At 38.1% G+C, this 26,809-nt stretch overlaps 1 protein-coding gene across 6 annotated transcripts in view; it reads right to left on the bottom strand.

Annotated features, from left to right (window-relative positions):
• Positions 1-26,809, bottom strand: part of COL4A3 (collagen type IV alpha 3 chain) — a 170,113-nt gene that overhangs the window by 74,686 nt on the left and 68,618 nt on the right. For all 6 annotated transcript variants that reach the window (XR_003570342.1, XM_027875985.1, XM_027875986.1 and 3 more), the window contains 16 exons: positions 26,044-26,133; positions 22,234-22,278; positions 22,095-22,139; positions 20,068-20,130; positions 19,317-19,370; positions 16,347-16,373; positions 14,743-14,820; positions 12,550-12,612; positions 12,184-12,219; positions 10,316-10,357; positions 9,998-10,075; positions 7,441-7,503; positions 5,258-5,317; positions 3,681-3,725; positions 2,672-2,725; positions 2,148-2,189 (listed from right to left, as the gene is read on the bottom strand). Coding sequence is in view for 5 of the 6 variants with exons in the window: in XM_027875985.1 (XP_027731786.1) it covers positions 2,148-2,189; positions 2,672-2,725; positions 3,681-3,725; positions 5,258-5,317; positions 7,441-7,503; positions 9,998-10,075; positions 10,316-10,357; positions 12,184-12,219; positions 12,550-12,612; positions 14,743-14,820; positions 16,347-16,373; positions 19,317-19,370; positions 20,068-20,130; positions 22,095-22,139; positions 22,234-22,278; positions 26,044-26,133 (885 nt within the window). In the remaining variant the exon portion in view is untranslated. The remainder of the gene's footprint in view (positions 1-2,147; positions 2,190-2,671; positions 2,726-3,680; positions 3,726-5,257; positions 5,318-7,440; positions 7,504-9,997; positions 10,076-10,315; positions 10,358-12,183; positions 12,220-12,549; positions 12,613-14,742; positions 14,821-16,346; positions 16,374-19,316; positions 19,371-20,067; positions 20,131-22,094; positions 22,140-22,233; positions 22,279-26,043; positions 26,134-26,809) is intronic.

The raw sequence follows: 26,809 nt of genomic DNA, 5'->3' as shown, positions 1-26,809 counted from the left end.
CCCTCACATTTCAAATTTGCAGAATGTTTGCATTAAGTTTACACACATTCTCTCACTTGGTCCTCACCACACCCATGTGAGGGAACTGCTATTATTAGTCTTAATTTTACAGTGAGGAGACTCAGACTCAGAGGTGCTAAGTGAATGACTTAAAGTCACTGCTAGTAAGCATCCAAGGCAAGATTCCAACCCAGTTCTCCCTGACGCTGAGTCCAGCACTTTCCTCACTCATTCCCCAAGTTGTCTCTCCCACACCAATGAAAATCAAATTTTGTTCAGGGAAAACAGAAAACTTATTTACTTATTTATTTTTTTTGTTTTGTTTTTTAGTGAGACAATCAGGGTTAAATGACTTGCCCAAGGTCACACAGCTAGTACGTGTCAACTGAAAATTTATTTTAAAAGGTCATAGCAATAGGAAACTTTAGGGTCCTCCTTCACTCCCCCTCTCTGACCCACTTTTCTTTTAGCTTCTGAATTTTAACCTGGAAGGGAAAAATCTACTATTTGTCACCTTGTTATGTAGATGGGAAAATGGAAGAGTACTGAGACTATGGCCAAGACTATAGAATTACATGATGTCTATGGATCAGAACTTACAATCTTGGATTTCGTTGTTTTCCTACTCGCTACTCTATAGAAACTCATTGTGTCCCACATGGTGTTCAGGAACTGAGCAAAAGTGAGTCTGTTTCTATACTACAGAAAGGAAAATGGATGGAGGGAGGGTAAGAGGGCTCTTGGCATCTTTCCATGGGTTCTCACTGGCTATTCCCACTCTCCATTAGCATTTGTACTTGGTTCTGCCGGGAAGTTTGTCTTTTGTCACAGCTACGTTCCCCTAAGAAGAGAGCTGGGGAAGATAGAGCTCCATTGTGGATGGCAATATTTCACGGCCATTCTCAAAAGTACCTTGTTTATTTTGTTGTTTTTTGGGTCAGCGCCATAGGTAGGATGGGCTAATCAGGGCATTGCCCCAGGGTGCTCAAGCATCCACAGGTTTGTTGTCTCTTACACCTCTCAATTCTCCATTGGTCCCATACCATCACTCTTGTAATCATAATGTGACTGCCTCTGACTCTGCCTTACCTTGAATCTCCAGTGCTAAGCACAGTACCTAGCACATAGAGGCACATAATACATGCTTCCTGATTGCCTGTTCTCTCATTTGGCCCTAGGTAGCCACCTCAGTTACAAATGCTTCTTCTGTTCAATGTTGTAGCTAACCTGGCATACCTTAGATAAGTTCTTGCCATATCCCTTATCTTATAATCATATCCTTTTCTTATTTCTTCCCCCTCTATTATCTCCTCCTCCTCCTTGGAGTTGGGGATTGCAGGTCGTGGGCTGCCCCAAAGGGGGCTTTTGTGTGAGCCACTCACACTCTGGTACTATTAAATCAGCAGAGAGGTGGCCTGTCACACAGAGTATCTGTCTAGTCCTAACCTTCATGGGCTCATAATCTCCACCCATCAGCTTTTATGTGCTTCTTAAGCCTTCCTACCCCATAAGTGAACCTCTCCACAGATAAACTTCACCTTGCTTCCCTCCACCCCTTACAGCCGCTTAAGGTATCCTTGGGCTTCTGTGTCTTCCGCCACTGGGCCTTGGATCCCTAAGGTTTGAGATCTTTCCCCAATGTTCTCCTCACCCTCTGATCTTTCGATGGGAGCCATAATTTCTAGTTATAGTTCTGTAAGCATGGCAAGTAATATTGTGGATTTAGAGCTAGAAAAGATCTGACAGGCAATTGAATACAACTCCCTCATTTTGAAGATGAGGCAATTAAGTGATGTCCATACACAGTGCCTGAGGTGGGATTTGAATCCAGATCTTTGTGACTCCAAGTCCAATGTATTCTCTACTATACCTTGCTGTCTTAATAAATGCTTTATGGTTGATTGATTGGGTATAAGGAGAGGAAGTCCCTTAGTCCAGGAGTGTGTGTGTTGCTACTGTCCTCAACGCAAAGGTGGGAATCAACTTTGTTATTAATACCAACAAAAAGAGAATCTTCCTGGATGTTTCAAAGATAAATGTTATAATGTGAATTTCTTGAAGAGTTGTTATAAGAATTACTGAGTCAGGGTGCAGTGCCTTGAGGTGATCGACTCTACATTTTATCAGACAACTTCATCCAAACTTACTGGGCCACGGAATCCTGGTGGGCCAGTGTCTCCTTTAAATCCCTGTATTAAAGAAATAGATGCAATTGTCAACCAGATCAATGGATGCTAATGACACAATTAGAATATTCTAGGTTTTTGGGGTTTTTTTGGTGAGGCAATTGGGGTTAAGTGACCTGCCCAGAGTCACACAGCTAGTGAGTGTTATGTGTCTGAGGACAGATTTGAACTCAGGTCTCCCCAACTTCAGGGCCGGTGCTCTATCCACTGCGTCACCTATCTGCCCCATGATTAGAATATTCTAAATGCAGTGCCCCACTTCCGCAAAAAATAATAATCTTCATTAATTAAGTTTTCTTTGAATGTCATTTAGAGTTTAAATCCAAATGTTAAATTGTTCCAGGAAACCAGAAACCCCAATAAGACATCTTACTGAAGTCTATGATGATTGTATCTTGTGCCCAGTTTCCCCATCTTTTTTGTTTTTATCAAATCTGATTAAATTAGAAGAGGATAAAGTCACAGGATACTAAGGAGAGGATTACCTTAACACCAGTTTTGCCAGTTAATCCAGGCAAACCCTTTTCACCCTTAGCTCCCTAAGGGAAAGATAAGAAGAAAATTTAAAGAAGTGAGTTCCCCAGTTTCTCCTATATCCCATGTAAACATTTAAAACTGCTGTTTATTAAAAAAAAGAATTTTAAAATGCATTCATGTTAGATTTGCACAGAATGATGACTAAAATAAGACTGTTATAGTAGGTGCTTAATCAGCATTTGTTGAATTGAATTGATTGTCAGGAATAGTTTTTTTTTTTAATGATAAACTTTTTATTGGTTTATGGATTACAGGAAGGGTTTCCAATTTCAATATGGGGAACTTCCAGTTTGGAAATTCCTTCCAATGCAGATAGTAACCCATTTATGACTTAGTAGATTCAATTAAATTCAATAAGCATTATTAAGCATCTACTATGTATCTAATACTGTAGAGGCTCTAAGGATACAAAAATCAAAATGAGAAAAAGTTCTTGTCCTCATGAAACACAGAGAGGTTAAGTGATTTGCCCATGGTCACACAGAAAATTTCAGAGGTGGAATCTGGGTGAGTTTAGGTCTTCTTGACTCCAAGTCCAGCACTAACCACTATACCACACCACTACTATACCGCACCATTTCTCTAATAAAAAATGACATGAATATAGCATTTTAAAATTTACAAAGCATTTTATGCACATTATTTTATGTAACATCCACAACAAGCCTGTGAGGTGGGTACCACAGGTGACATTGTGCCTACTTTACAGGTAGAGTAGCAGACTCAGAGCTGAAGTAATTTGCCTATAGTGCCCTAGTTTTTAAGTGTCCAAAGCAGGAGGTGAAGCCCAATCTCCCTGACTCTAAACCCAATGCTCCTATTTCCTACACCAGAGTGCACTGTTAATTTAGAATTTCCAAACAAAAGAACCAGGTTGTAATTGAGATAAAGGCTTCGTTTACCCAGGTATTATTGAAGCTTTAACCATGAGAGAATAATGAAAAATAAAATACTTACTGGAAGGCCAGGGAAACCAGGGGCACCATCTTTTCCAGGTTGTCCCTAAATTAAAAACAAAACGAAAGGTGAAAAAAACCCATATGTTATTTTATAAAAGCAGAAAATGTAACATTTTACTCCTCTATTTGCTGTTTTTCCCATAGCCAATAGTTAGAAGTGTTCCCCTTCCACACTAAGGTCAACTTCTAAAAGGAAAAGTCTTTGATCCAACTACTTTGGAAAACAATTTGGAATTAAGCCCAAAGGGCAACTAAACTGTGCATACCCCTTGATCTAGCAATACCACTACTAGGTCTGTAGCCCAAAGAGATCATTAAAAAGGGAAAAGGACCTAAATGTGCAAAACTTTTTATAGCAACCCTTTTCATGATGGCAAAATATTGGAAATTGAGAGGATGCATATCAATTGGGGAATAGCTGAATGAACTATGGAATATAAATGTAATGGAATACTATTGTGCAGTAAGAAATGATGTACAGTCAGATTTCAGAAAAATCTGGAAGGACTTGTACAAACTAATGCAAAGTGTAATGAACACAAGCAGGAAAACATTGTACACAGTTATCAGTGACATTGTATAATGATCAACTATGAATGACTTAGCTCTTCTCAGCAACACAGTGATCCAAGGAGGATCATCATAACACAGGACCCATGATGGAAAATGCTATCCACATCCAGATAAAGAACTGATAAACTCTGAATGCAGGTCGAAATATACTTTTTTTCAAATTATTATTTTTTGTGTTTTTTTTCCCCCTTTTCCCCTTTTGGTTTCTTCTTTCACAACTGTGACTAATATGGAAATATGTTTTAAATGATAGCACATGCATGACCTATATCAAATTGCCTACCATTTTAGAAATAGGGGAGGGAAGGGAAGGAGAAAAATTTGGGAATTCAAAATCTTGTAAAAATGAATGCTAAAATTGTCTCGATATCTAATTGGAAAAGAATACAATAAAAAAAACACAAAAGGAAAGGTCTTACGTACTAAGATGCTTCATTATTTTCTTGCTCCCAAGAAAGGCATGAGGCCAACCAAAAGGCAAGCAGAGAAGAAGGGAGAGAAAAGCTAAACTGTTTTCTGTCTGGTCCTGAACTAAATCTCTTCAATTTAGTTTCTTTATGTTTTATTTTTAAGTGTTCTGAACTCTGAGAGCATCAGACACTCATCTCTATGTGTATGAATTAAAATCCATTCCAATACCACATATAAATTACTTTGAGATGAGCTGTGGTTTTAGATGATCTCCCCCAGCTTATGGATTTCTCCCCCAGCCTATGGATTAATAGTTGAGTTGGTGCCATAGATATATTGCAAATATATACAGCATTATTTTTATCATCTTCTTCTGCATAAAAGCATTTTATGATAAAATCTTAAACCTAGGTTATAATATATACATACACATGTATATTTATACACATGTACATGCACACACATGCTATAAACACACATGTATATACACACGTACATGTGTGTGATGCATGTATGTATAGTTTCAAAGTAGAATACAAATTGTTGCTAGCATCTATTTACACATTCCACTAAGGAATGAATGTTTTTTACCTGAGGACCAGGGTCTCCAGGAATGCCTTTTTCAGATCCATAAGATTCTCCAGGTAGCCCCTATATTGGAGAAATGTCAAGGTTTATATATTCTTGTGTAATGGTAGGGTTCCTCAGACACTCTAGTCAATCAATTGACATGTAAACAACAAAGTTTTAAATATGTAAATGAGAAAGTTTAAACAGTCAGATCTGTTTAAGTTGCATGAATCTGTTTGAGCTGGTTAAGCAAAAAATCAGTGTGATTGACAGAGACCAAACACACCCATTGGGCCTATGTATAACATAGCAGTTCATATCAATAAATTAGTCCAGAAGGATCTAGCCCACAGGTAGAAGATTTCTGTTGTAGAGTTGAGAATACTAGTTCCAACAAAGCCCTTGAGAGAGAATCGTTCTTGGTGGGAAGGGGGTGAAGAAGGATAAAGCTAGTGTTTCTCTCTAGCCTCCTCCATTGACTACATCACTGGGACAATGCATCTAGCCACCAAGAACAAACATGGACCAAAAAGACACATATGGATACAGGAATGTACCCAAATGAGGAGAAGCTACTCAAGCTTCAGGGAGTATGATGCTTCCTCCCTTGTGATCAAAAAAATTCTGGCTGTTGAAAGGGGAACGTCCTTGGAGCTCGACAAAGAACTACACATAAAGAGAACTTCATGAGGACTCCAAAAGGGAGAAAAGGACTTCTGGGACTAGGATCTGCATAGCATTCCTTTGCCATGGATATTCCCTAAACATATACCTCACTACCTTTGTACTTTACATTTAAGCCTACTCTTTCCAGGTGTCATATGAGTCTAGTAGAAGAGCGTTGAGGAAAAGGGCATTTTGTATCAACTGTTCTTAGTATGTCACTTTAATAAATACCTTTTTAAAAAGCTAATTGAGACCACTGGCTTATAACTGTTTGAAAAAAACACCAGTGGGGGCTTATGAGCAACAGCATTAGAAACCCAAGGGCTATCTCTAGAAATGTGATGGAACTCATAATCTGAGGACTTATCCTGCCAATGATTGGCAAGTGGAATTTGGGGAAGTGGTTCAGAGAGGAGGCTATACCTGTTTCTCTAGTCACATTGATTTTATTTACTTACTACCATTAGGATTAGAAGAGCGTAGAGCTAGAAGGGCCTTTATATGGTCAACTCTCTGGTGATGAACCTCTTTGAATTTGAGTTGATGATTGTCAGACCACGGATTGAACTGCTACCACCTGCTCTAAGGGTACCTTCCATATTTATGTTGTATATACAGATATGCTTATATTTGTCTCCCCCATTAGAGTGTAAGTTTCTTAAGAACGGGAATGTTTTGTCTTTTTCTTTGTATGCTCAGATCTTAATATAGTGCCTGGCACAGAGTAAGCACTTAATAAATGCTTGTTGATTGATTGATTGATTGGAAATACAAATTCTTCAAAAACAGACAAAAGAAGGGGGAAAACATACAAAAGGAAAAAAGAGAGGTGACATTGTGTTACTAGTGGTCGAACATTGGACAAATCAATCATTTGACCTTCCTGCCTTCAGTTTCCTCATCTGTAATATGAGGCAGTTGAGCTAGATTTTTTAGGTTCTTTCTAGCTCTAAATCTGTGATCCCAGACTAGTTTATTGACTATGTAGCCTTATCTAGCATATGGATTGCAGATTGACATGTAATTTATGATAGAATATAGGAGAGCAGAATTGGTTTATAAGACAAAGGTTAGAAACAATCAGAGATCCATGTCATGTGGAGAGAGAGAAGAGCAAAGGGAAGGTGAAAGGGAAGAATGAAAAGCTGGGGAAGTACAATGGTTTGTGTTCAGAGGCTCTAATAGGAAAGGCCCAGGACATATGATATATGACAACTTGCAATCCTTGCTACTATATTATCCATCAAGGTTACATTGTCCATGGCCATGAAAAAATATTTATTATTAACCTTTATTATTATACTTACCTTATAATAATATAGGTAAATATTGTTATAGTCAATATTGTTATATAAATGTCATAGCTTTATTATTATAAAGGTAAAATTCCAGGGTTTTTTTGTTAATACGAGGGATCAAATAAAATTATGAGTCAGTTTTTTGTATTTTATCAAGGATTTAAAGTTCCTTACACATTAACATGCATTGAACTGTTTTGTAATATGTTCTGGAAGTAGAGTTATTTGTTGATAGCTTACCTTTGGTCCTGGGGGTCCTGGCTCACCCACTGATCCTTTGTCTCCTTTATCCCCTTTATAGTCCTATCACAAAATAGAATTCAGAGTGTTTATACACTCATAAGATGAGGTTATAACTAGCTGAGACATTTAAAGTTGCAAGGAAACTGGTTCTCTAATATTCCTCATTATAAGAAAACTTGATACATCAGATGGTGATTGTTAATATTACGTAAGAAATCTTCACTTTATAAAAATGATTCATTTCAGGTTTCCTTTTAATAATAAATTACTCTAGAACCCTTAAATCAAATTCAATTTATTTTTTAAAATAGATTGAAAACACCTTTTCAGGAGCATGTGAAGTTAGATGTCCCTGTTCCAGAATGACTGGACCAACTTATGGCAATTAGTGCATGGATGTATCTATTTTCCCACAGCTCCTCCAATATTTGTCATTTTCCCTTTTTTGTGATCAAATGTGATAGGTATGATAAAAATGATTCATTTCAGGTTTCCTTTTAATAATAAATTACTCTAGGGGCAACTACGTGGTACAGTGGATGGAGCACCGGTCCTGGAGTCAGGAGGACCTGAGTTCAAATCTGACCTCAGACACATAACACTCTCTAGCTGTGTGACTCTGGACAAGTCACTTAACCCCAATTGCCTCACCAAAAAAAATTGCTCTAGAACACTTAAATTCAATTTATTTTTAAAACAGCCTGAAAACACCTTTTCAGGAGCCCCTCTATCATGTGAAGTTAGGTGTCCCTGTGAAAAAAAATGCTCCAATAATCAGAAATGCAAATGAAAACAACAGTGAGGTTCCATATCATACCTATCACATTTGATCACAAAAAAGGAAAATGACAAATATTGGAGGAACTGTGGGAAAATAGGTACATCCATGCACTAATTGCTATAAGTTGGTCCAGCCATTCTGGAAAGCAATTTATCATTACTACATCTTTATCCCCAAAGAGATCAAAAAAGAGGAAAAGGATCTCTAAGTACAAAAATATTTATAGTAGCTCCTTTTGTAGTGGCAAAAAAATTGGAAACAAAGTAAATGTCCATTGATTGGGGAATAGATGAACAAATCATGACTGTAATGGAATACTGTTGTGCTATAAGTAATAACTAGGAGGACAGTTTCAGACAAAACTGGAAGACATATATGAACTGATATTGAGTGAAGTGGACAGAATCAGGAGTTACATACAATAATGACAATATTGTAAAAATGAACAACTTTGAAAGATTTAAGAAATCTGATTTTGGAAATGATCAACCAGAGTCCAGAGGACTGATAGTGAAGGATACTACCCACCTCCTGGCAGAGGAAGATGGACTATATACACAGAATGGCATGTACCTTTTTGGACATGGCCAATGTGGGAAATTGTTTTGCTTAACTATGCTTATTTGTTACAAGGGCTTTGTTTTCTTTTCTTTTTTTCCTTCAAAGAGAGGGGAAGGTAGGAGAAAGAGAAAAAGTGAAGTGAGGCATTTCATAATTACAGTTTGGTTCATTATGCCATTTTTGTACATGGGGCAAGAGTTTGGGTCTTCCTGCTGAACGCAATTAATAAGATAAATTAGAGTGAAGATAGACCTTGAATTTCCAGTTAATCCTTGAAGGCTCAATCTGCTTGCTTCTTTATAAAATCACAATGGGCTCTACAATTTATTCAGTAAAATGTTATGTACAGTTTGGATTTTGTCAATTAAGTTATCTCAAATATATTTAAGGAACTATACTGTTATAATAACTCACATTTATATAGGATTTCACTTTATATACATTGTATCATTTGATAATTAGAGTAACGTGATTATCTCATTTCAAAGGAGACCTGAATCCTTTCATAAAGCAGTTCTTTTTCTTGTTGTTTCACTTCAAAAAATTACTTTCTAATTTATCTGTTCGGTAAATTTGGATTTTCAACCATCAGCTTGTTTTTTTGGTTTGGTTAGAGGCAGACTTGTACTGAGCAAATTTAAGAAAAAGATCTTTTTTTCACTTTGGTTGCAGTGACTATGTTGGATGCAGAATTTGTTTTAATTGTTGACAAAAATGAAATGACATAATCAGTCCAAAAATAGTCAAATGAAGAGCTAAATTACATTTATGAAAGGCAAAATTTCTGAACTCTATTCTTGTGGCAAACTCTGGCTACTGTCCATCTGAAAACTACAAAAGAGATACAAAACTTAGGGTACTGTCCTCAGGAATCTGGGAACTAACAGAAGCCCTCCACCCTCACCTGCAACCTACCAACAGGACATTCCGATCATAGTTACCATTCCCACCCTTGTCCCATAAATCTCTCCTTCTACTTTTCCCCAGTCTTCCATTCCTGAACTGTGACGAAGAGGTAATGGGGAAAGGAAAGGAGAAGGCAAATGGATCGGATTAAAGGAAATTTGGATTGAGGATGGGTGCTGACTTGTCATCCTTGCCCTTTCCAATTAATTAATTATGAATGAATTCAATTAATTAGTTAATTGAATGTAAGAATAACAGGTCCCAGGCCTAGCAAAATGTAAAACTAAAATTCTGTTGGAGTATTACCGTTAGATTATCTGGTCCAGTCAGTGTCACAATAACTGCTCCTGGTGGTCCAGGGGGTCCTGCTAACCCTTTCACACCCTAAAAGGACAAACGCATAAATGACAGGAAAAAACAACCAGACTCCAAAGATAAGCTATTATTGAAGAATGTCACTTCCCTATCTCTGTACTTCCTATATTAAGATTAACCAAAAGGCAACTTGAGATCTGGAAAGTACATTCACTGTGAATGCCATTTTTCTAGCAACTGTGGATATTTATATGACAGTTCTTAAAAGTCATTTTCCCCATCTATGTAAAAGGTAGCATTTTAAATTACCTGATCTCCTTTTTCTCCAATCCCTTTAAAACCCATGTGACCCTATGGAGAAACATAAAGGTTATATTTTTAAAAAGTCTTTATACATGAAAACATTTACATTTTATTTATTTAATCTTTTACACTGTATGGTCATATTTGAACCTTGAATTTTAGGCTGATAAAAGATTTTTTCAGATAATACTTGTGAGGAAGATGATCTTATTTTAAAAACAGAGAAATGAAGTACAGAGAGATTTAAGGAATTTACTTAATGTCACAGCTTACCCAGGAGACAGTACTACACGGTGAAAAAAACTTTAGAGGTGGAGGGAGTCAGGATACCTGGTCCCTTACCCCACCTTAGTTGACTTTGTGATTTGGGGCAGGTAGGACATCTCTTCTTTGTGCTGTCAAAAAGAGAGACTGGGTTTGGATTTCAAAAGTACTTAGCCATTACAATGGCTTTGAAATCCTAGATGGGACCAGTAATGCCACATTAGGCCAGGAGTTGTGAAGGTACAGGGGTCTTAAAAACAAATGATTACCTTTCACAACAGAGTTATAAAAAAAGAACCAAATGAATAAATGTGCGAATGGATATTCCCTATTTACCATCATGGTCCAAGTGTCACAGGATGTTAGAACCAGAAGGAAGCTTAGAGGTCTTCTAGTCTACTACCCTTTTTTTACAGAGGAAGAAACTCAGGCCCAGCAAGAGGAAATGATTTGCCCAGAGTCACACAGATAATAAACAGCAAAGTCAGTATTTAAGCCCAGGTCCTTTGATTCCAAATTTAGTGTTCTTTCAGAATAACAACTAGAAATTTTGGCACATAATGCAAACAGTACTAAATGCTTTATTAAATCAATTTTCTAATTCATGATGTGAAACTAATAGACCCTGAACCTGTGAATTCATTGGTACATTGATAATTCATTAAAGGAACTCCCAGGTGAGAAAATTCTCTTTACCAACACAGATTGATACCTTCTCTATAGCTTGTAGTCTATTCCAAGCACTGAGAGGTAAAGTGTTTCACCTAGGATCACATGGTCAGTATCTGTCAAAGGTGAAACTTGAACCCTAAACTTTCTGTCTTGGAGGCATACTCCTCTATTCACTGCACCAGTGATGTCAAATTCAGGAAACTCTCTAAGACTCTAAATTACTGAGAAAGTGCAGATCTGTTCTTTAGGAACAGATAAAATCATCAATAAAATCATAGAGCAAATAAAAAAATAATGACTCATAAATAGGAACATCGATAACTTCCAATGTTAACTAATCATACTTGCTAATTAGGTGCTAGGCTAGGCTCAGTTGTTTCTCTGCTGTTGCAGAAGACGTACATGTGTTGAATTTTTGTGCTTTCTAAATTTTGGTGCCTGGAGGGAAAGTCCCAGCTGCCACGCCCTAGTGATAGCTGTATTCTTTCAGCAAGATGGAATTAAACATTAAAATAAAAAAGTGAAAAAAAAGAGAGTAATGGAGAAAATGTTAATGATGCAAATTAAACTTAAAGGTATGTACAAAAAAAGATGAAATTGGTCTTTCTTTGGCAGTAACATCTTGCCCAAATCTGTTAGTTGATATGAAATACAATTGAGTAATTTTTCCAGCAGATGTCTGAATCAGGTTGATGATGCCCAACTTTTTTTCTGATGAGAAGCTATACTTGATTTCCTCAGAAACCTGACTGGGGACCTGGGATCGGGGATCCCTCCCAGTCATACTTTCTTCCTTACTGGAAATCCCTTTGAAGCTCAGGGAAAGGGCAGCTGATTTGAGGATCAATGAGGAAAGACCCTAAGATTTATTAGGCAATCAAAGCTCCCTACCTAGGGATCTCTGATGTAAGCTATACCACCTGTGAACTTTGATCTACCTTTGGTCCTGGAGGTCCCATCTCTCCTGGAAAACCCTGGAAGACACCATAAATTAAAATTACAATGTGAAAAGAGGTTCTGCTAATTTCACTAAGAAATGTTTTATCAATGGAAGAACAACTTATTCAGATAGAGAAAAACTACCTATATCCACAAGTTCCCAAAATAATACCCATGACCATCTTTATATGGTATTTTAAAAAATACATATATACATACATACATACACACATATATACACAGTGTATATATGTGTGTGTATATACATGTGTGCATATATGCATATATACATACATACATATACACATGTATGTGTGTGTGTGTATATATATATATATATATATATGTATAGGCTTCATACTCACTAAGAATCCTGGAGGCCCTTGTGGTCCAGCTGGTCCAGGAAATCCTGGGGGGCCAGGCAAACCCTTTTAAAAACATGAATAAGAGTTAATTTCTATTTAGTTATTATACAAAAGCAACACTAATTTCACTTGCTGCAATATTTTCAAGGAATCTGAAGAATAAATCATATCTAATAAATCATCATACCCAAAGAATAGAGGGTCTTTAACTATGTGGATTAGGTCATCAGCAACCCAGAATGGAGGGGAATGTCTACAGATATATAGGCAGAGATTCCATTGTGTTTTATAACAGAGTCTATATATATTTATTCTCGCTTTCTCCCTGCTTATCCAATCTTAAAGTTTAGACCTCTCTGGTCTCCTTCCTTCTTATCATTCATTGCTTGAATCTATCAACACAGGACAGCAAGAACTTCCTCAGGTATTGTTTGTCACATCTCACCAGTTGAATGGAATCAATTCAAAACTCCTAATCATCACTTCAAGGCCCTCTACTAATTGGCATTGTCCTTCAATTGGAGTTCGGATATATCCCATCTTCTACACAATTCCTCCATCTCACACTGGCAAACCACTTGTTTACCCAGGCCCCAAAGCCTTTGCTTATGTCATTACCTGAAATGGGCCCTCTCTTTTTTTTCCTCCTTCAAAACACTGCTTAAGACTCACCTCTTCCCTAAAGTCTACCCAGTTCTCATCAATGCAATTATTCTAGCCACTCCCTATCAGCCACTGTATAGTTATAGAATCATAGAACAAGATAAGGTATTTTCTGCTAATCATGGAATAAGACTGGCTGTAATTCTTTTGTTTTTGGAGAGAATTTGTCTGCCTACGGAGAGAGGAGCTGACTCAAGTGAGCCTTTGGTGTTCAGGGGAGGGCACAACTGTAGTTGTGTGGGCAACCCAGGGAGTCTTCCCTTATGTAGGGAATCTATGAGTTCACCACCATGCTGATAGAATACAAAATGGTGGCATGTCTGTCTTCCCCCAACTAGGTGTTTTGAGGACTGTGATTATGATTGGTAACCAGTACTAGTTGGGGTGGGGTGGGGTTGGGGTAAGCAATTCATTGGTTTGTGATGATACAGGAATTAATATACAGTCTAGGCTGATTATCTGCAGAGGCGACTGATCTAAGGTTCTGCCCCAACCCTTTGGATTATATTGGTTTAGGGAACTCACTGGATGAGGACCTCTACCAAGGCAGGTCAGCACCTTCTCTGCAACTTATAGTCCTAAGTGGGGGTTCTTAACTAGAGGTTCATGAACTTGTTTTTAAAATTATTTTGAGAGCTATATTTCAACATATTTGGTTTCCTTTGTAATACTATGCACTCATGTATATGTGAAAACATTATTCTGAGAATGGGTTCATAGGCTTCACCCCAAACTGCTAAAGGGATTCATGACACAAAATTGATATTCTTAAAATAAGAGTCTGGCCACAGTATTCCTCTCCTCAAGAAGCTCAATTTGACTATTTGGCAAACTCCGGCATTTAAAGTCCTTTATGATCTGGCTCCCTTGTGATCTGACCTGACATCAGTCCTCTTGATGCTCTCTGTATTCCAGTCAAACTGGCTTACTTGCTCTTCTCTGTAGGTGATATTCTATCTCCTCTGCTCTCCTTATTCACTTTCACCCTGGAGAATCCCTAGCTTCATTGAAAGCACAGTTTAGGAGCCATCATCCTCAGGAGGCCTTTTCAGATCTCCCCATTTTTAATGTTCTTCCTACCCCCAAATCATCTGTATTTACTCTATGTATACACACACACACACACACATATACGTATATATAATAAATGTTAACTATAACTATGTATAACTATAACTACATATAACTATAACTATATATATATATGTGTATACACTTATTTGTGTACATGTGGCTTTCCCGCAGTAGAATGTAAGCTTCTTGAGGGCAAGAACTGCTTTATTTTTGTTTTTGTTCCCCAGTGCCCAGCAAATATATGGCATGTAGTAAGCTTTTAATAAACATGTGCTGAATTGCATTATTGAATCAAATAGTGTCTCATTACAAAATTTTTAAAAGGTTGTTGTTAGGAAGAGAGATGTCTTTGAATTGCATGTATGAGGTAGATTGGTGAATCTGAATGAATGAATGAATCAAATTTTTAATGAAACGACAAGTATTTATTGTATTAGCATTGCTGAAGTTCTGTACCTGACGTCCTGGGATTCCTGGTAACCCAGGGTCACCTCTTCCACCATTTCCTGTACCTTCTTCACGGGCGGGGGCTCCCTTGAAAATGAGGGAAAACTGTTAAATCCAATGAAATATAGTATTTTTACAATTCTTATTAATTTTTATTCAGTCATACCATTCCAAGACTAAAAATATGTCACAGTGGAGGTACGGATAAATAATAGCAGTAATCATGACAGCTCACATAGATCCTGCTTTATATATTTACTCACTGTATCACCCAAGACCCTTAACCTCTTTGCCTCATTTTCCTTAGCTTAAAAATGGGGATAATAATAGCACCTTACCCCATAGGGTTGTTGTGAGTATCAAATGTGAGATATTTATAAACACAGATATAGATATATACATGTATATGGATATATATCACTTTGAAAACCCTATTTTAATTCTAGCTATAATCATCATCATCATCATCATCATCATCATCATCATCATCGTCCCAAAAGTCTCAATGTAGTTTTAAGCTTTACTGGCTTAAAATTGCACTAGGACTTTTGGGACATGCCTTAACAGTTTACAAGGTATTCTGCCCACAACCACAAAATGAAGTAGGAAGTGCAAGTATTATTATCTACATTAAAATATACCCAAGGCTGTTTTAAGTTGCTGGTTTGCTTTAGAGATGGGAATGCCTTGAACTTATCTAGTGTTTTATTTTTGAATTTGCTTTCCCTTCTCTCAGGTTCTGTGATTTTACTGGTGGGGAAAATGAACAGAGAGCTTAAACAGGTTTGTAAGATCATGCATTCAACGACAGAGCTCAATCAAGATTTTAAGGAGTCACAGGATTGAAAGGGGCTAATGATAGAGAAAAGCCCTAAGTTGGGGAATTAAGATTAGGGTTAGGCTGTCTACCTGGAAAAAGGTAGGTTTGACCTATGAGGAAGCAGAAACAAATTGAAAAGAAAGGCTGGTCTGCTTGCTCATCCTCCTGGTTGTAAGGCTTTCTGTGCAACTGTTATCCAAAGCACTGAGAGAGGGTCAGAGGAACTGGTTGCCACCCAAATAATTAATAGTTGAGGACATCCAAAACAGAATGAGGAAGCCAAATTGCAAGGAACACTAGGGACTTGATTGCCCAAGTCAACCTGATTGCCCAGCACTTTGAATCTTTTTATTATACTGGAGTGTATTGTATTTCCTTGCCCTGTCTTTGGCTGGTGCCAGTATGCCTGAATGTCATAGACAGGGCCCAGCATGGCTCCTTCTGACTCAGCCACACCTGCCACATGTACTTTGGGCTCCTGACCATCAGCTCAGTGCTCTTTCTAATATATTTTTCTTCCTCAATGGATTATGATGATAGAAAATTGCATCTGTTTTGGTATATCTATAGAAAGGGCTAGAGAAAGAAATGATAGAATAATCTCTTTTATTCCATAAGTACAAAAAATGCCCAAATTATGTTGGGTTATATATTAATGGTATTTATATTCATGAAATCTTATTTATATTTAACTATATTTCTCCATTTGGTACAAATCTTTTCTTTATAATATTTTAAATTTGAATACTTTTTGATCATTGTGTAATTAATGACAACACTACAAATGACTTACTTTTTCTCCTTTTAATCCATTGGTACCCTAGAAAAAATAATGGTAAATTAATAAAATAGAATGCAAATAGGGAACTTTTCCCCACTCTTGTGAAAAATATAGGGAATACCACATTGATGATATCCAATGATTTATTTCAAAGTTTGCAAATTTGATAATTCTATTGCTAAAGGAATTAAACCAGTGTTTAGTGACAGCCAATGAAGATTCAAGGAACATTAAATAAATCTTTTATGGCAATAGGTTGGTGTGAGAGGAAACTCTATGTATCTAACACAAGGTGTTACCTAAGAAAATGTTCAAGGCACATTTCCTCTGAATCCTGCTCCAGGAGAACAGAAGGCTCATGTTCCTCCAAAGCAAATTATTATTTTAACAGGCCTCTGAAGCACCAAGCCCCATAAGGAGTGAGAAGAAGGCTAAAAAAGTCGAGTTGACAGTAGTGTAATGATATCATTGTGGGTTTTTTTTAAAGTAATACTTTTAATTAGCATGATGCACTTTGTTTTGTTGAGGCATAAATTTAATTTAGTTTTAAGTACTAGGATGAACCTAACCAAAGCATTTCTTGTGATTTTCCAAAGTTTCAGGTTTACCATGGTTCGTAGTGCTATTTACATAGTTTGAGGCTATAGATTAACATGGGGCAGGTAGATGGCACAGTAGATAGAGTGTCAGGCCTGGAATCAGGAAGACTCATCTTTCTGAATTCAAATCTAGCTTCAGACACTTACTGACTACGTGACCCTGGGCAAGTCACTTAATCATGTTTGCTTCAGTTTCCTTATCTGTAAAATGAATTGAAGGAAATGGCAAACCACTCCAGTATCTTTGCCAAAAACAAAAAACAAAAAACAAATGGGGCCATGAAGAGTCAGACATGACTGAAAAATGACTCAGCAAGTAGATTAACATCTGAGAATTGAGGGTTGAGGGGATAATATGCAGAAGTAAATAATGAAGTGAACAGTTGTCATGGTAGTAAGAAAAGCAATACATAGTTGTACCCGAGACTGTCATAGTCTCCACTGTAACCAACCAATATCAGGAAGTAAGGCTGGGATTTGGAGAGTGAGAGAACAAGGGGGTGAGGGGAGCACACTGGAAAAGATCCAGTGAAGGGACGCTTGGGAGCTTAGCTGATAGGACTTCAGTAGTCCAAATTCCTCATTTCAGAAATGAGGAAACAGAGTCAAAGGGAAAGTGATTTGCCGGAGGTCATAACAGTATTAAGAAGCAGAGCTGGGATCTGAACTCAGGACCTCCAATTCTAAAAGAGAGGAAAGAAAGACAGAAATATAGAGGTAAAGGAGGATTATAGAGCTGGAAAACACCTCAAAGATCATCTAATATGAAGAAATTGAGGATCAGAGAGGTTGTGACTTGTCAGAGGTTTGTAAGTTTGTGGAAATGGAGCTCCATTGAGATTTGAGATATAAGCCTTGTGTATGTGTGTGTGTGTGTGTGTGTGTGTGTGTATTCATAGGAAGTCAAGGCACTTGGCAAGGTAAATCTAAGCTCCTAAGTGTGCCTTCACAAGGTGCTAAGGATTTGCTACTTGGCTCTGTGACTTTGGAAGAGATAAAGAAGCGTTAGACATGGTTCCTCACCTCACATAACCTGCTATCTATTTGGAAAGACAAGACTGATACAGATGGAACAATGAGAAAGCAGTTCAAGACAGTCTATGTCCAACACTAAATGGTGATGTACAGACTATAGAAATGTAGTGGGAGTCAAGTAGTCAGAGATGCATCTATAGTACTTTGGTTCCCCATGGACTTCCTTTGGCTGGCTACAAGGGGGTCTCTGTGATAAGATCAGACATTTTGATTCTCCTGTTGACTGTAGAAGGGCCCTGCCCACCTAGACACATCTTCCTACCTCACTTTCTCTTGTCCACAAAAGAAATACTTCATCTCAACTTGCTCCTTTCAGATATACTGAAAGTGGGAAACGTGGCCACATGCTGCTTGATTTCTGCCCTCTTTCCCTTACCCTTCCCAACTATTCCTTCTCTACTGACATTCCGTAGCAGAGCTTTCTCAATAAAGCAGAGTTGCTAAATTCTTATTTTGCTTCTATTATTTATGTCAGGGACAAATAATCTTTAATCTGGAATAATAATAATTAAAGAAAAAAGGTCAGTAGAGAATTAGATAGCCATTCCTTTGAAAAGCTCTGGAGTTTTCAGTGGATTTATAGCAACCTTAATATGAGTCGGAGGAAGATAGCCAGGATGGTGAAGAGCCTCATGCCATATGAGATGGGTGCAAAGAACTGGGAGTGTTAGACTAGAGAAGTCTTAGGGAGACATAATGATTGTATTCAAGTAATTGAAAGTCAAGGGCAAATTTAGTCTTAATATTAGAAATAACTTCCTAAAGAGGAATGGACTGCCTTGGGAGGTGGTAGCCTTGCCCTTGATGGTGTTCAAGAAGAGATTAGACGACAATGTGTCTGATGTGGTATAGAGCAGACTCTTTTTTAGGGATTGGTTGGATTAGGTGGTCATTGAGGACGCTTTCAACTTTGAAATTATGGGATTCTACCATCTGCTAAGTCTGGGACAGTGGGACACTGACAGTGACTTTCATTCTCAGCTGTAACTTCATCTTCTCTTGTCCCCAAACCCACCCAACCCCCTATACTGTTCCATTGATCACTATTAGAGTGTTGTATACCCTCAAATCAAGTTGCCAGTGTATAGTTATCCTAAGACACCACACTACTATCTTTGCAATTAAATTTTAACAATTGTTCGTCACGTTGGCACAACAGTGCAACTGCTAGGTGCACAGCCAAAGTTCTCTTTTCCTTTTCTCAGTCTCATTAGCTGTGATGCTTTCCTGGTGGAGAACACAAATGCCTTCCTGAGCTTCCCTTTTAACACATGAAGGAGAAGTAGATGGATTCTGCATTCTTTTCTGTACGTCATTTCCATGCTAGGGTTTGCAAAATAGAACCTACCGGTAACCCTGGCTGACCTGGTGTCCCTGGAGGTCCTGGAAATCCTTGCTCACCCTGAAAGGCATACAAAGTTGGTCATTCTTAGCCATTGTTCAACTTCACTAGAAAAGCTTATTCAGGCATTTCCTTTGTCCCTTCCCCTCCCCTTTCAGTAAGGCAATGGCAACTCTGGACAAAAGCACTCAGGAGTACTTATAGCTATTTGTGGGTCAGGAAACTGAGAGCCAGGAATCCATTATATCAATTGAAAATGGGATTAGAATCTACTTGTTCTCAAATTGTTCATGGGCTCCAAAAGCCTAATTGTGCCAAGAAATTTCAAATTGCTGATTACTTGAAACTTGAATAATTAGGTCATCTCCCTCCATCTGAGGCTGTGCTCTGGGGAAAAGGGATGAAGAACTGTAAGATCGGTTTGACTTGGTAAGCAGAGTCATTCTTCATCCTGAGTGCAGCTGTACTCCCACACTTGTGTGATTAATGATGCTTTTCACAACTGCAGGTGAAATTGACCACTTGGGCACCTGGTTCTTTATCTTTCTGAGGGTGAATCTGACTAGCTATCCCATATGATGACATCAGAGAATTGGAGAGTAGAGAAAAACTGAATAGAGTAAGTCATCTGATTCCAAATCTTATGCATGCTCAGTTCAGGCATTCATACATGTGTATTTGGCTAAAATCTTTCAAGGAAAACCCAACTCTTCATTGCTGTTCTATTATTTTTCTTCTTTTTCTTTTTTTTCCCTACCTTTGTGCCATTGCATCCTGGTAAGCCAGGAGGTCCGTAAGGACCAATATTCCCAGGAATACCCTGAAAAAAAAGAGAGAACAAAACTGAAAGACATAATTTGCGAGGTACGACGCCATACAAAAGCTGCTGTAAGACCAGGATTAGTGACCAACTTTAATACTGACCTGATTCATAATTTTGTCCATATACCACTCCCTGTCCTGGATGCCTCCCCTCCCTTCTTGCAGATCACAGCCTTTCTGTAAATAGTCCCTTTGAAGACTTTCCAAACTTGGAACAGGGCCATTTGAAGACATTTATTCCATCCTCAGGATGGCATTCAGAATTTTTTCAGCTAGAGAAGACTTGTCAGACCCTGTTCTTTGCTAGCCCAGCCATCAAGAACCCAAAGTCATTTCTATGCTACGATGAGCATTGTGGGCAATTAATTTGGAGTCATCAGAGCCAGGTTCAAATCCAAGCTCTTTCACTTACTACTTGTATAACCCTGGGCAAGGCATTTCATCTCTCTCAGCCTCAGTTTCTTCATCTGTAAAAGCAAGAGGTTGGACTAGACAGTCTCTAATTTCCCTTTTAGCTCTAAATCTATGAGCTGATGATCTGAGTAGGACTTTAGTAGAAACTGCACATGCTAATGTGGTCCTGAAGAATGCTAGAAGCAAATTGGGTTAATTAAAAGCAAAGGATATACCTTTTTGTTAAATTTATTTTGTAGATGATATTGGTCTAATATAGAGTGAAGTCTGGGCTATTTTAACTGAGTATCCAAATAATCATTCTAAATTCAGAGGAACAAGTGAGGGGACCCCTAGGGCAGAACCTATGTCATAGAGTAGATTTATCAGGCTTTACCTTTATGTGGTTTGTTACATCTCAGAGGTAATAATGTAAAAATGACTAATGTGTATACATATATATATATATATATATATATATGTAGTGCCTTAAGCTTTACAAAGCACCTTACATATTATCTCATTGTCTCCTCAAAGCAACTCTATTAGTTAGTGGGTATCATTATCCTTGTTTTACCGGTAAGAAACTGAGATTGAGAGAGGTTTAGTGACCTGTTCAAGATCACACAGGATTTTAACTCAGGTCTTCCTGATTCCAAGTCCAACACTTTATTCACTATATCATGGACCTGTCTTTCTACACAAATCATTGCATAAATAACTGGATTCTAGAGTATGTTTTATTTTTATTATGGTATATGTGGCATATCCATATAGATCAGTGGCACCAAATTCAAATAGAAACCCCTGCAGGACATATGTTGACCATAACCCACAAATTAATTTTTAAATCAATTTTTATTTATTTTGTCAAACACTTTCTGATTACATTTTAATCTGATTGCCCATTTTGCAACGTACTTGTGGGAGGTTCAACGAGTTTGACTCTTCTGATATAAGTCATACAGAATGATTTCAATTATTCTTCAGAGAAATTTAAGAGAGGCATTATGGTCTGGTAGAAAGAGCATCAGATTTTGAGTCAGAAGACTTAGGCTCAAATCCCGGCTTTGCCCCTTACTACCTATATTACCTTGGACAAGTCACTGCCTCCTCTGTTTCCTCATCTGTAAAATGAGGGGGTTGAATTAATAATGATAATAATAGCCAAAACAGACTGTTTTAAGTAGACTGAGGAGGTGCTTTCATTTGCTAGCCACAGTAACTAATCTGCTCTAAGACTAACAAACTATCTTAGATATATATTCTAAGGTGAGCCTCCCAACAATGCTGTGAGATGGTTATAGCAGTATTGGTATTCTCAGGTTCTCAGTGAGAACGCCCAGGCTCAGAGAATGCGAACACCTTAACCATAATCACGTAGCTAGGAGGACCCTTTCTTACAGGTGTGATTCAGATGATGGGTCTTCTTGACCCCCACGTGCAGTGTTCTGTCCACTACTCCATGCTGCCTCCTCAGATGACTTTAAGGTCTCTTCTAGTTTTAAAACTATGATGCCATGACTTGTGACCCTACAAACAAGCAACGTGTATTTCCTCATTACTTACAGGAAGTCCTGGAGGACCTGGAAAACCTGGCAATCCTGTCATTCCCTGTTGATATATAAAAAAGAGAGAAATACTGTTTAAATGTTCAAAATATAGCATATGAGAAAATCAATATGAATGGATGGATTATAATACTGACCCTTGTGCCTTTGGAACCAATAAAGCCTGGAAACCCTGGAGAGCCCTAGAGCCATATTAAAGAGCGAGGGAAAGAAAAAATGCATATTAAAATAATATGTAAATTACATAATATTAATACCTGCATACATTATAGACCATCCTTCCTCACATTCCTCCAAACTGCTAACACTGTTTTACCTCCCATTTGATCTCATCATTAACACTGCCTTACTTGTAATCAATTTTCTCACAAAACACTGTAGATCTAGAATACTAACTTGGAAGGGAAGATAAAGCTCCATCTAAAAGAGACCAGCTAATCAGCTGCTAAAGCATAATAAAACTCAATGTAAAGATGGCTGCGACAGATGGAAATAGCAGCCAACATTACATATCTGGCTTCTCAGGCTTATTAATAAAATATACCACAAATGTAAAGAATTGCATAAATCAGAAATGAATCTGCATTGTTCATGTAGTGAAGAATTAAGAATCATAGTTGAAATACAGCTTTAGAGGGAAGCTGCTTTGGGCAGGGGAGTGGGGAGTGTTAGTCCTCTCTACAACACAGAAACAGAAAGTTTCAGTGACTTTTAGTATTTTCCATCATGCAAGAAAGAAAAAGTTGTTAACATAGTCTTCCTAGATTAGATTAGACTGCCAAGGACAAAGTCTGCCTTTTCTTACTTATTTGGAACTCAGGGGCTCAATATGACTCCCAAATTCTCAAAAAGATTCACACACTGTTCTTTTCTCCTCCCCACTCCTCCCCCACAAAAAATTCTATTTGGGTTATTCCACAGGGAAGATATGTCCTCATGTTTTATTTTTATGTTACACATTTTCTTATACTTTCAAGTACTTCTAAAGTGGGACAAAAAACTTGTGACTTTGGGACCTTTTCTCATCAGTTTTAATTCCTCTGGTGTGGTCTATATTTGAGCCAATGCCTCACAGGTATCCATTCTTGGTGATCTGCTTTAAAGTGTAAACTTCATGAATACTGCATAGAACATATTTTTCCTGGATTAATCCTGGATGTGTTTGGCATATCTTGTACAGCTCATACCCCCGAATTAGTGCTGTGTGCTCAGAAATACTGTTTTAGTTAATGTTGACGTATCTGATGGAAACACTGAAAAAGGAAACAGCAGAGTAATGAGACACGGGTCACATGGGAAAGGAAGTAGCTGCCATGAAATAACTGATTTACTCAACCCCCTGTGGAATGGCAGCTCCCCAAAATGGTGGAAGGCATGCTTAGACCAGGCTTGGCCTGGCCTGCCTCTGGAAGGAGATATTTGAAATGAAAAGAGAAAGAGATGAGAAGATAGAGGTGGCAAGAGAGACAAAATACCGAAAAGGAGAAATAAGGTTGGAATTAACAAAAAAAAAATCTACATTATAAGTGGAAACAGTGTCTCTGGGCCCTTTCTTGGGCTACCTATTCCCTATTTTCTTTCTGGTAGAAATGGGAATGGGAATCTGGGTAAGGAATTCAGAGGATTCCTAAATAATTACTAGCATGGAAACAAAAGAAGATAAATGAGAACAATCATTTTTTTTAAGGTGACAGCTTCAATAAAGTGGCCTCATGTTCAGTTGAGACAGATGTTAGGATTATAGAGTAAATATTATTGCAGCGTTCTAAGTTTTAGATCTGTGACAGAATCCAAATGTGGAAGGTATATATGAATTTAAAAATAGAGAGGGGATGTGGTCCTGCTATATTTTACAATGATGACAAAGGGCTAATTTATTGATTTAGTACTGAAATCTTCAAAGGCCTCAAAACCCACTGTTGTAGGAGGTACCAGATGGTAACTATGGCAATGAGACTAGAAGATCTCTGCTACAGACTAATTTTTTCCCTGTAAAGGCAATGAAACCATCCTTGAGACTTAATTGGTCCAGGAGATCCAGCTTGAGTAATCAACATAATCAATGACATAGAATCATCGACATCTTGGATGCTTGAGGCATAAAAGCCCAGCTCACGATAGCCTGTGCTCCTCAGCTTAACAGCCTTCCCACTGCTGTGTGACCTCTCGCTGGTTGTACCAGTATGGTAAATGCAGGAGGAACTTTGAAGGGAGCTGTGCCCAACTGAACCAAATGTATCCTTTGCTTAATATCCTTTTCATGCTAAGCTTGAGTAAATTTCCTTTTCTTAAATCTTAGAGAGTCACTAGTATGTTGTTGGTGGGGCTGTGAATTGGTCTAGTCGTTCTGGAAGGCAATTTGCAACTATGCCCACATTCACCAGGTTGTGCAGCTGTACCACTACTAGATCTGTATCCCCAAAGAAAGAGAAAAAGACACACATGTACAAAAATATTTATAGCAACTCTTTTAGTTTGTAGCAAAGCACTGGAAATTAATGGGGTGCCCATCAATTGGAGAATGGCTGTTGGGATCAATGAATTAATGGAATATTATCAGTATGGTTTAAAAAAATAGGAAAAGGCTAGTACAAACTTAAGCATAATAAAGTGAGCAGGACCAGGAGAACAATTTTTTGGGACTAAGAACATTGTAAAAACAAACAACTTTAAGAGACTTAAGAACTCTGATCAACACAATGACCAATCACAACTCCAGAAGAATGAGATGCAGATTTTTGGACATGGGAAATGATGTGGATTTGTTTTGCTTGACTATTCTTGTTTGTTACAAAGATTGTGTGTTCTGTTTTCCTTTTTATTTGGGACTGAGTGGGAGGTCAAGGCTAGCAATAGTACTGTCCCCACCAAAAAATGAAGATAAACAAAAGAGGGTCATGAAAGCATCTTTACAATTCACAGAAGGGAATAAAATGAAGTTCAGAAGGAAATACAGACAATCAGGACATAGTTGATGGTAATATCTTGTATGTATTATGTACTTTAAAATATAAGCTGAATGTAATAAAAATTTGTGGTTTCTCATGTAATCCTTTTTTCTTTTCTGCTTTGTATGTGGATATCCCCCACTCCCACCCCGTTTTGGTGTTCACTAAATTCAGAACAAAAAAATTGTTTAACAATATGGTATTGTCTATGAATGTTTCATTTCATTTCATTCCGATCCCCAGCTGGAAGCATGGGGCTAGCATGAGTTATGCCCAACCCAGAACACTATTTTATGGGCTTTTTTTTCATCCTGCCAGAATCATGGTGACCAGTTGGTTGCTTCCTTCATTCTTCTCCCAGCTATTTTTGAATCAAGACCTTAGATGTTGTGTCTCAGACAAGAATCTGTGAATCATGATTCATCAATAACCCACTGCTGGTAGTTTTGCTAAAAGAAAGCTTTTCCCTAACCTTTTTCCTATGAACTATCAATCCCATATAATAAGTGTAGACTCATAATCAAACAAGAAGAAAAGAAAACAAGGTGAGGCTTAGGGGAAATGTAATAAATGATGACTGGCCCTAGGCCCAGTAGATAATCGTGGACTCCAAATCAGTTCAGTTCCTGGTCCTTGACCCAAGGAATAATTAGGCTAACCAAAAGGATAAAATCTTTAACACCAACCTATCAAGGATCGTACAAAGGTAGCAAACTGACAAACAATCAAATTGCTGTCGAATCAACAATTAAGGTGGTGTTAAATGTCAATGGTAGTCATGCTAGGGTTGGCCAAAAGGAGGAGAGATAACCAGAGGGGTAGCAGCTCAAGGCAAGGCTGGGTGTGTCAGAACTCATGCTGCTGTGACAAGAGAGCACATACATGAAGCTGTGTTGCTCCATACACTTCCACTATCTGTAGAGCTGATGAGTTCCCATAACTGCTGAGCCTGTACATCATCAGAGAGCATACGATACGCAAACTTGGAAGATGATTTACCTTGGGTCCCTGAGGTCCAGGTATACCTTCTGGACCAGGCAGTCCTTTCTGGCCGGGAGTACCAGGGCAACCAGGAAAGCCTTTCTCACCCTGTTCAAAACAACAGCATCAACATAAGTTATGTTGGAATTAAATGACCAAACAGCTATCATCTTCCTGGATGATTTAATGGTGAATTTTTAAGTGTGTGTGTGCGTGTGTGTGTGGGGGGGGAGAGAGACAGAGAGATAGAGAGAGAGAGAGAGACAAAGGGAGAGAGAGAGAGAGAGATAGCCATCAGTGGCCAATAGCAGATAATGAAATTGTAGCTACCATAAGATTTCAGTCATTCAAGAAGTTTTGTAGATACAACATGGTATGATAGAGAGACTAGACTGGGGCACAGCTGAAAGAATGTTGGATTTGGAATGAGGGGACTTGTACTCAACTCATGGCTCAGTTACTTATTACCTGGATGACCCACATCAAATCACTTACTCACTTTGAGCTTCAATTCTTTATCTGTAAAATAAGCTGGATGAGGGGTTCCGGGATGGGGGTGGGGGAGGAGAATTGAGCTCAATGGTCTCAAAAGTCCCTTCCAGATGGGAATCTTTGGTCTGTGAGTACTGACCTTGGAGTCAGGAGACCTGGGTCAGATCCTGGTTCTGACTCTTATCAGCTAGTTGACTTCTGATGAGTTGTTTTACCTTGAAGCCTGAGGGCTTTTTTATTGGTAAAATGGGGATACTAATCATGAACTATCTGAAAGGGCTGTTGTAAGAAA

Source organism: Vombatus ursinus, unplaced genomic scaffold (genome assembly GCF_900497805.2).
Source record: "Vombatus ursinus unplaced genomic scaffold, bare-nosed wombat genome assembly UNPS02014810.1, whole genome shotgun sequence".
In the NCBI taxonomy this organism is placed as follows: Eukaryota; Metazoa; Chordata; class Mammalia; order Diprotodontia; family Vombatidae; genus Vombatus; species Vombatus ursinus.
Note: the sequence above shows the minus strand (reverse complement) of the source record. Positions and strands in the feature narration are given on the sequence as shown.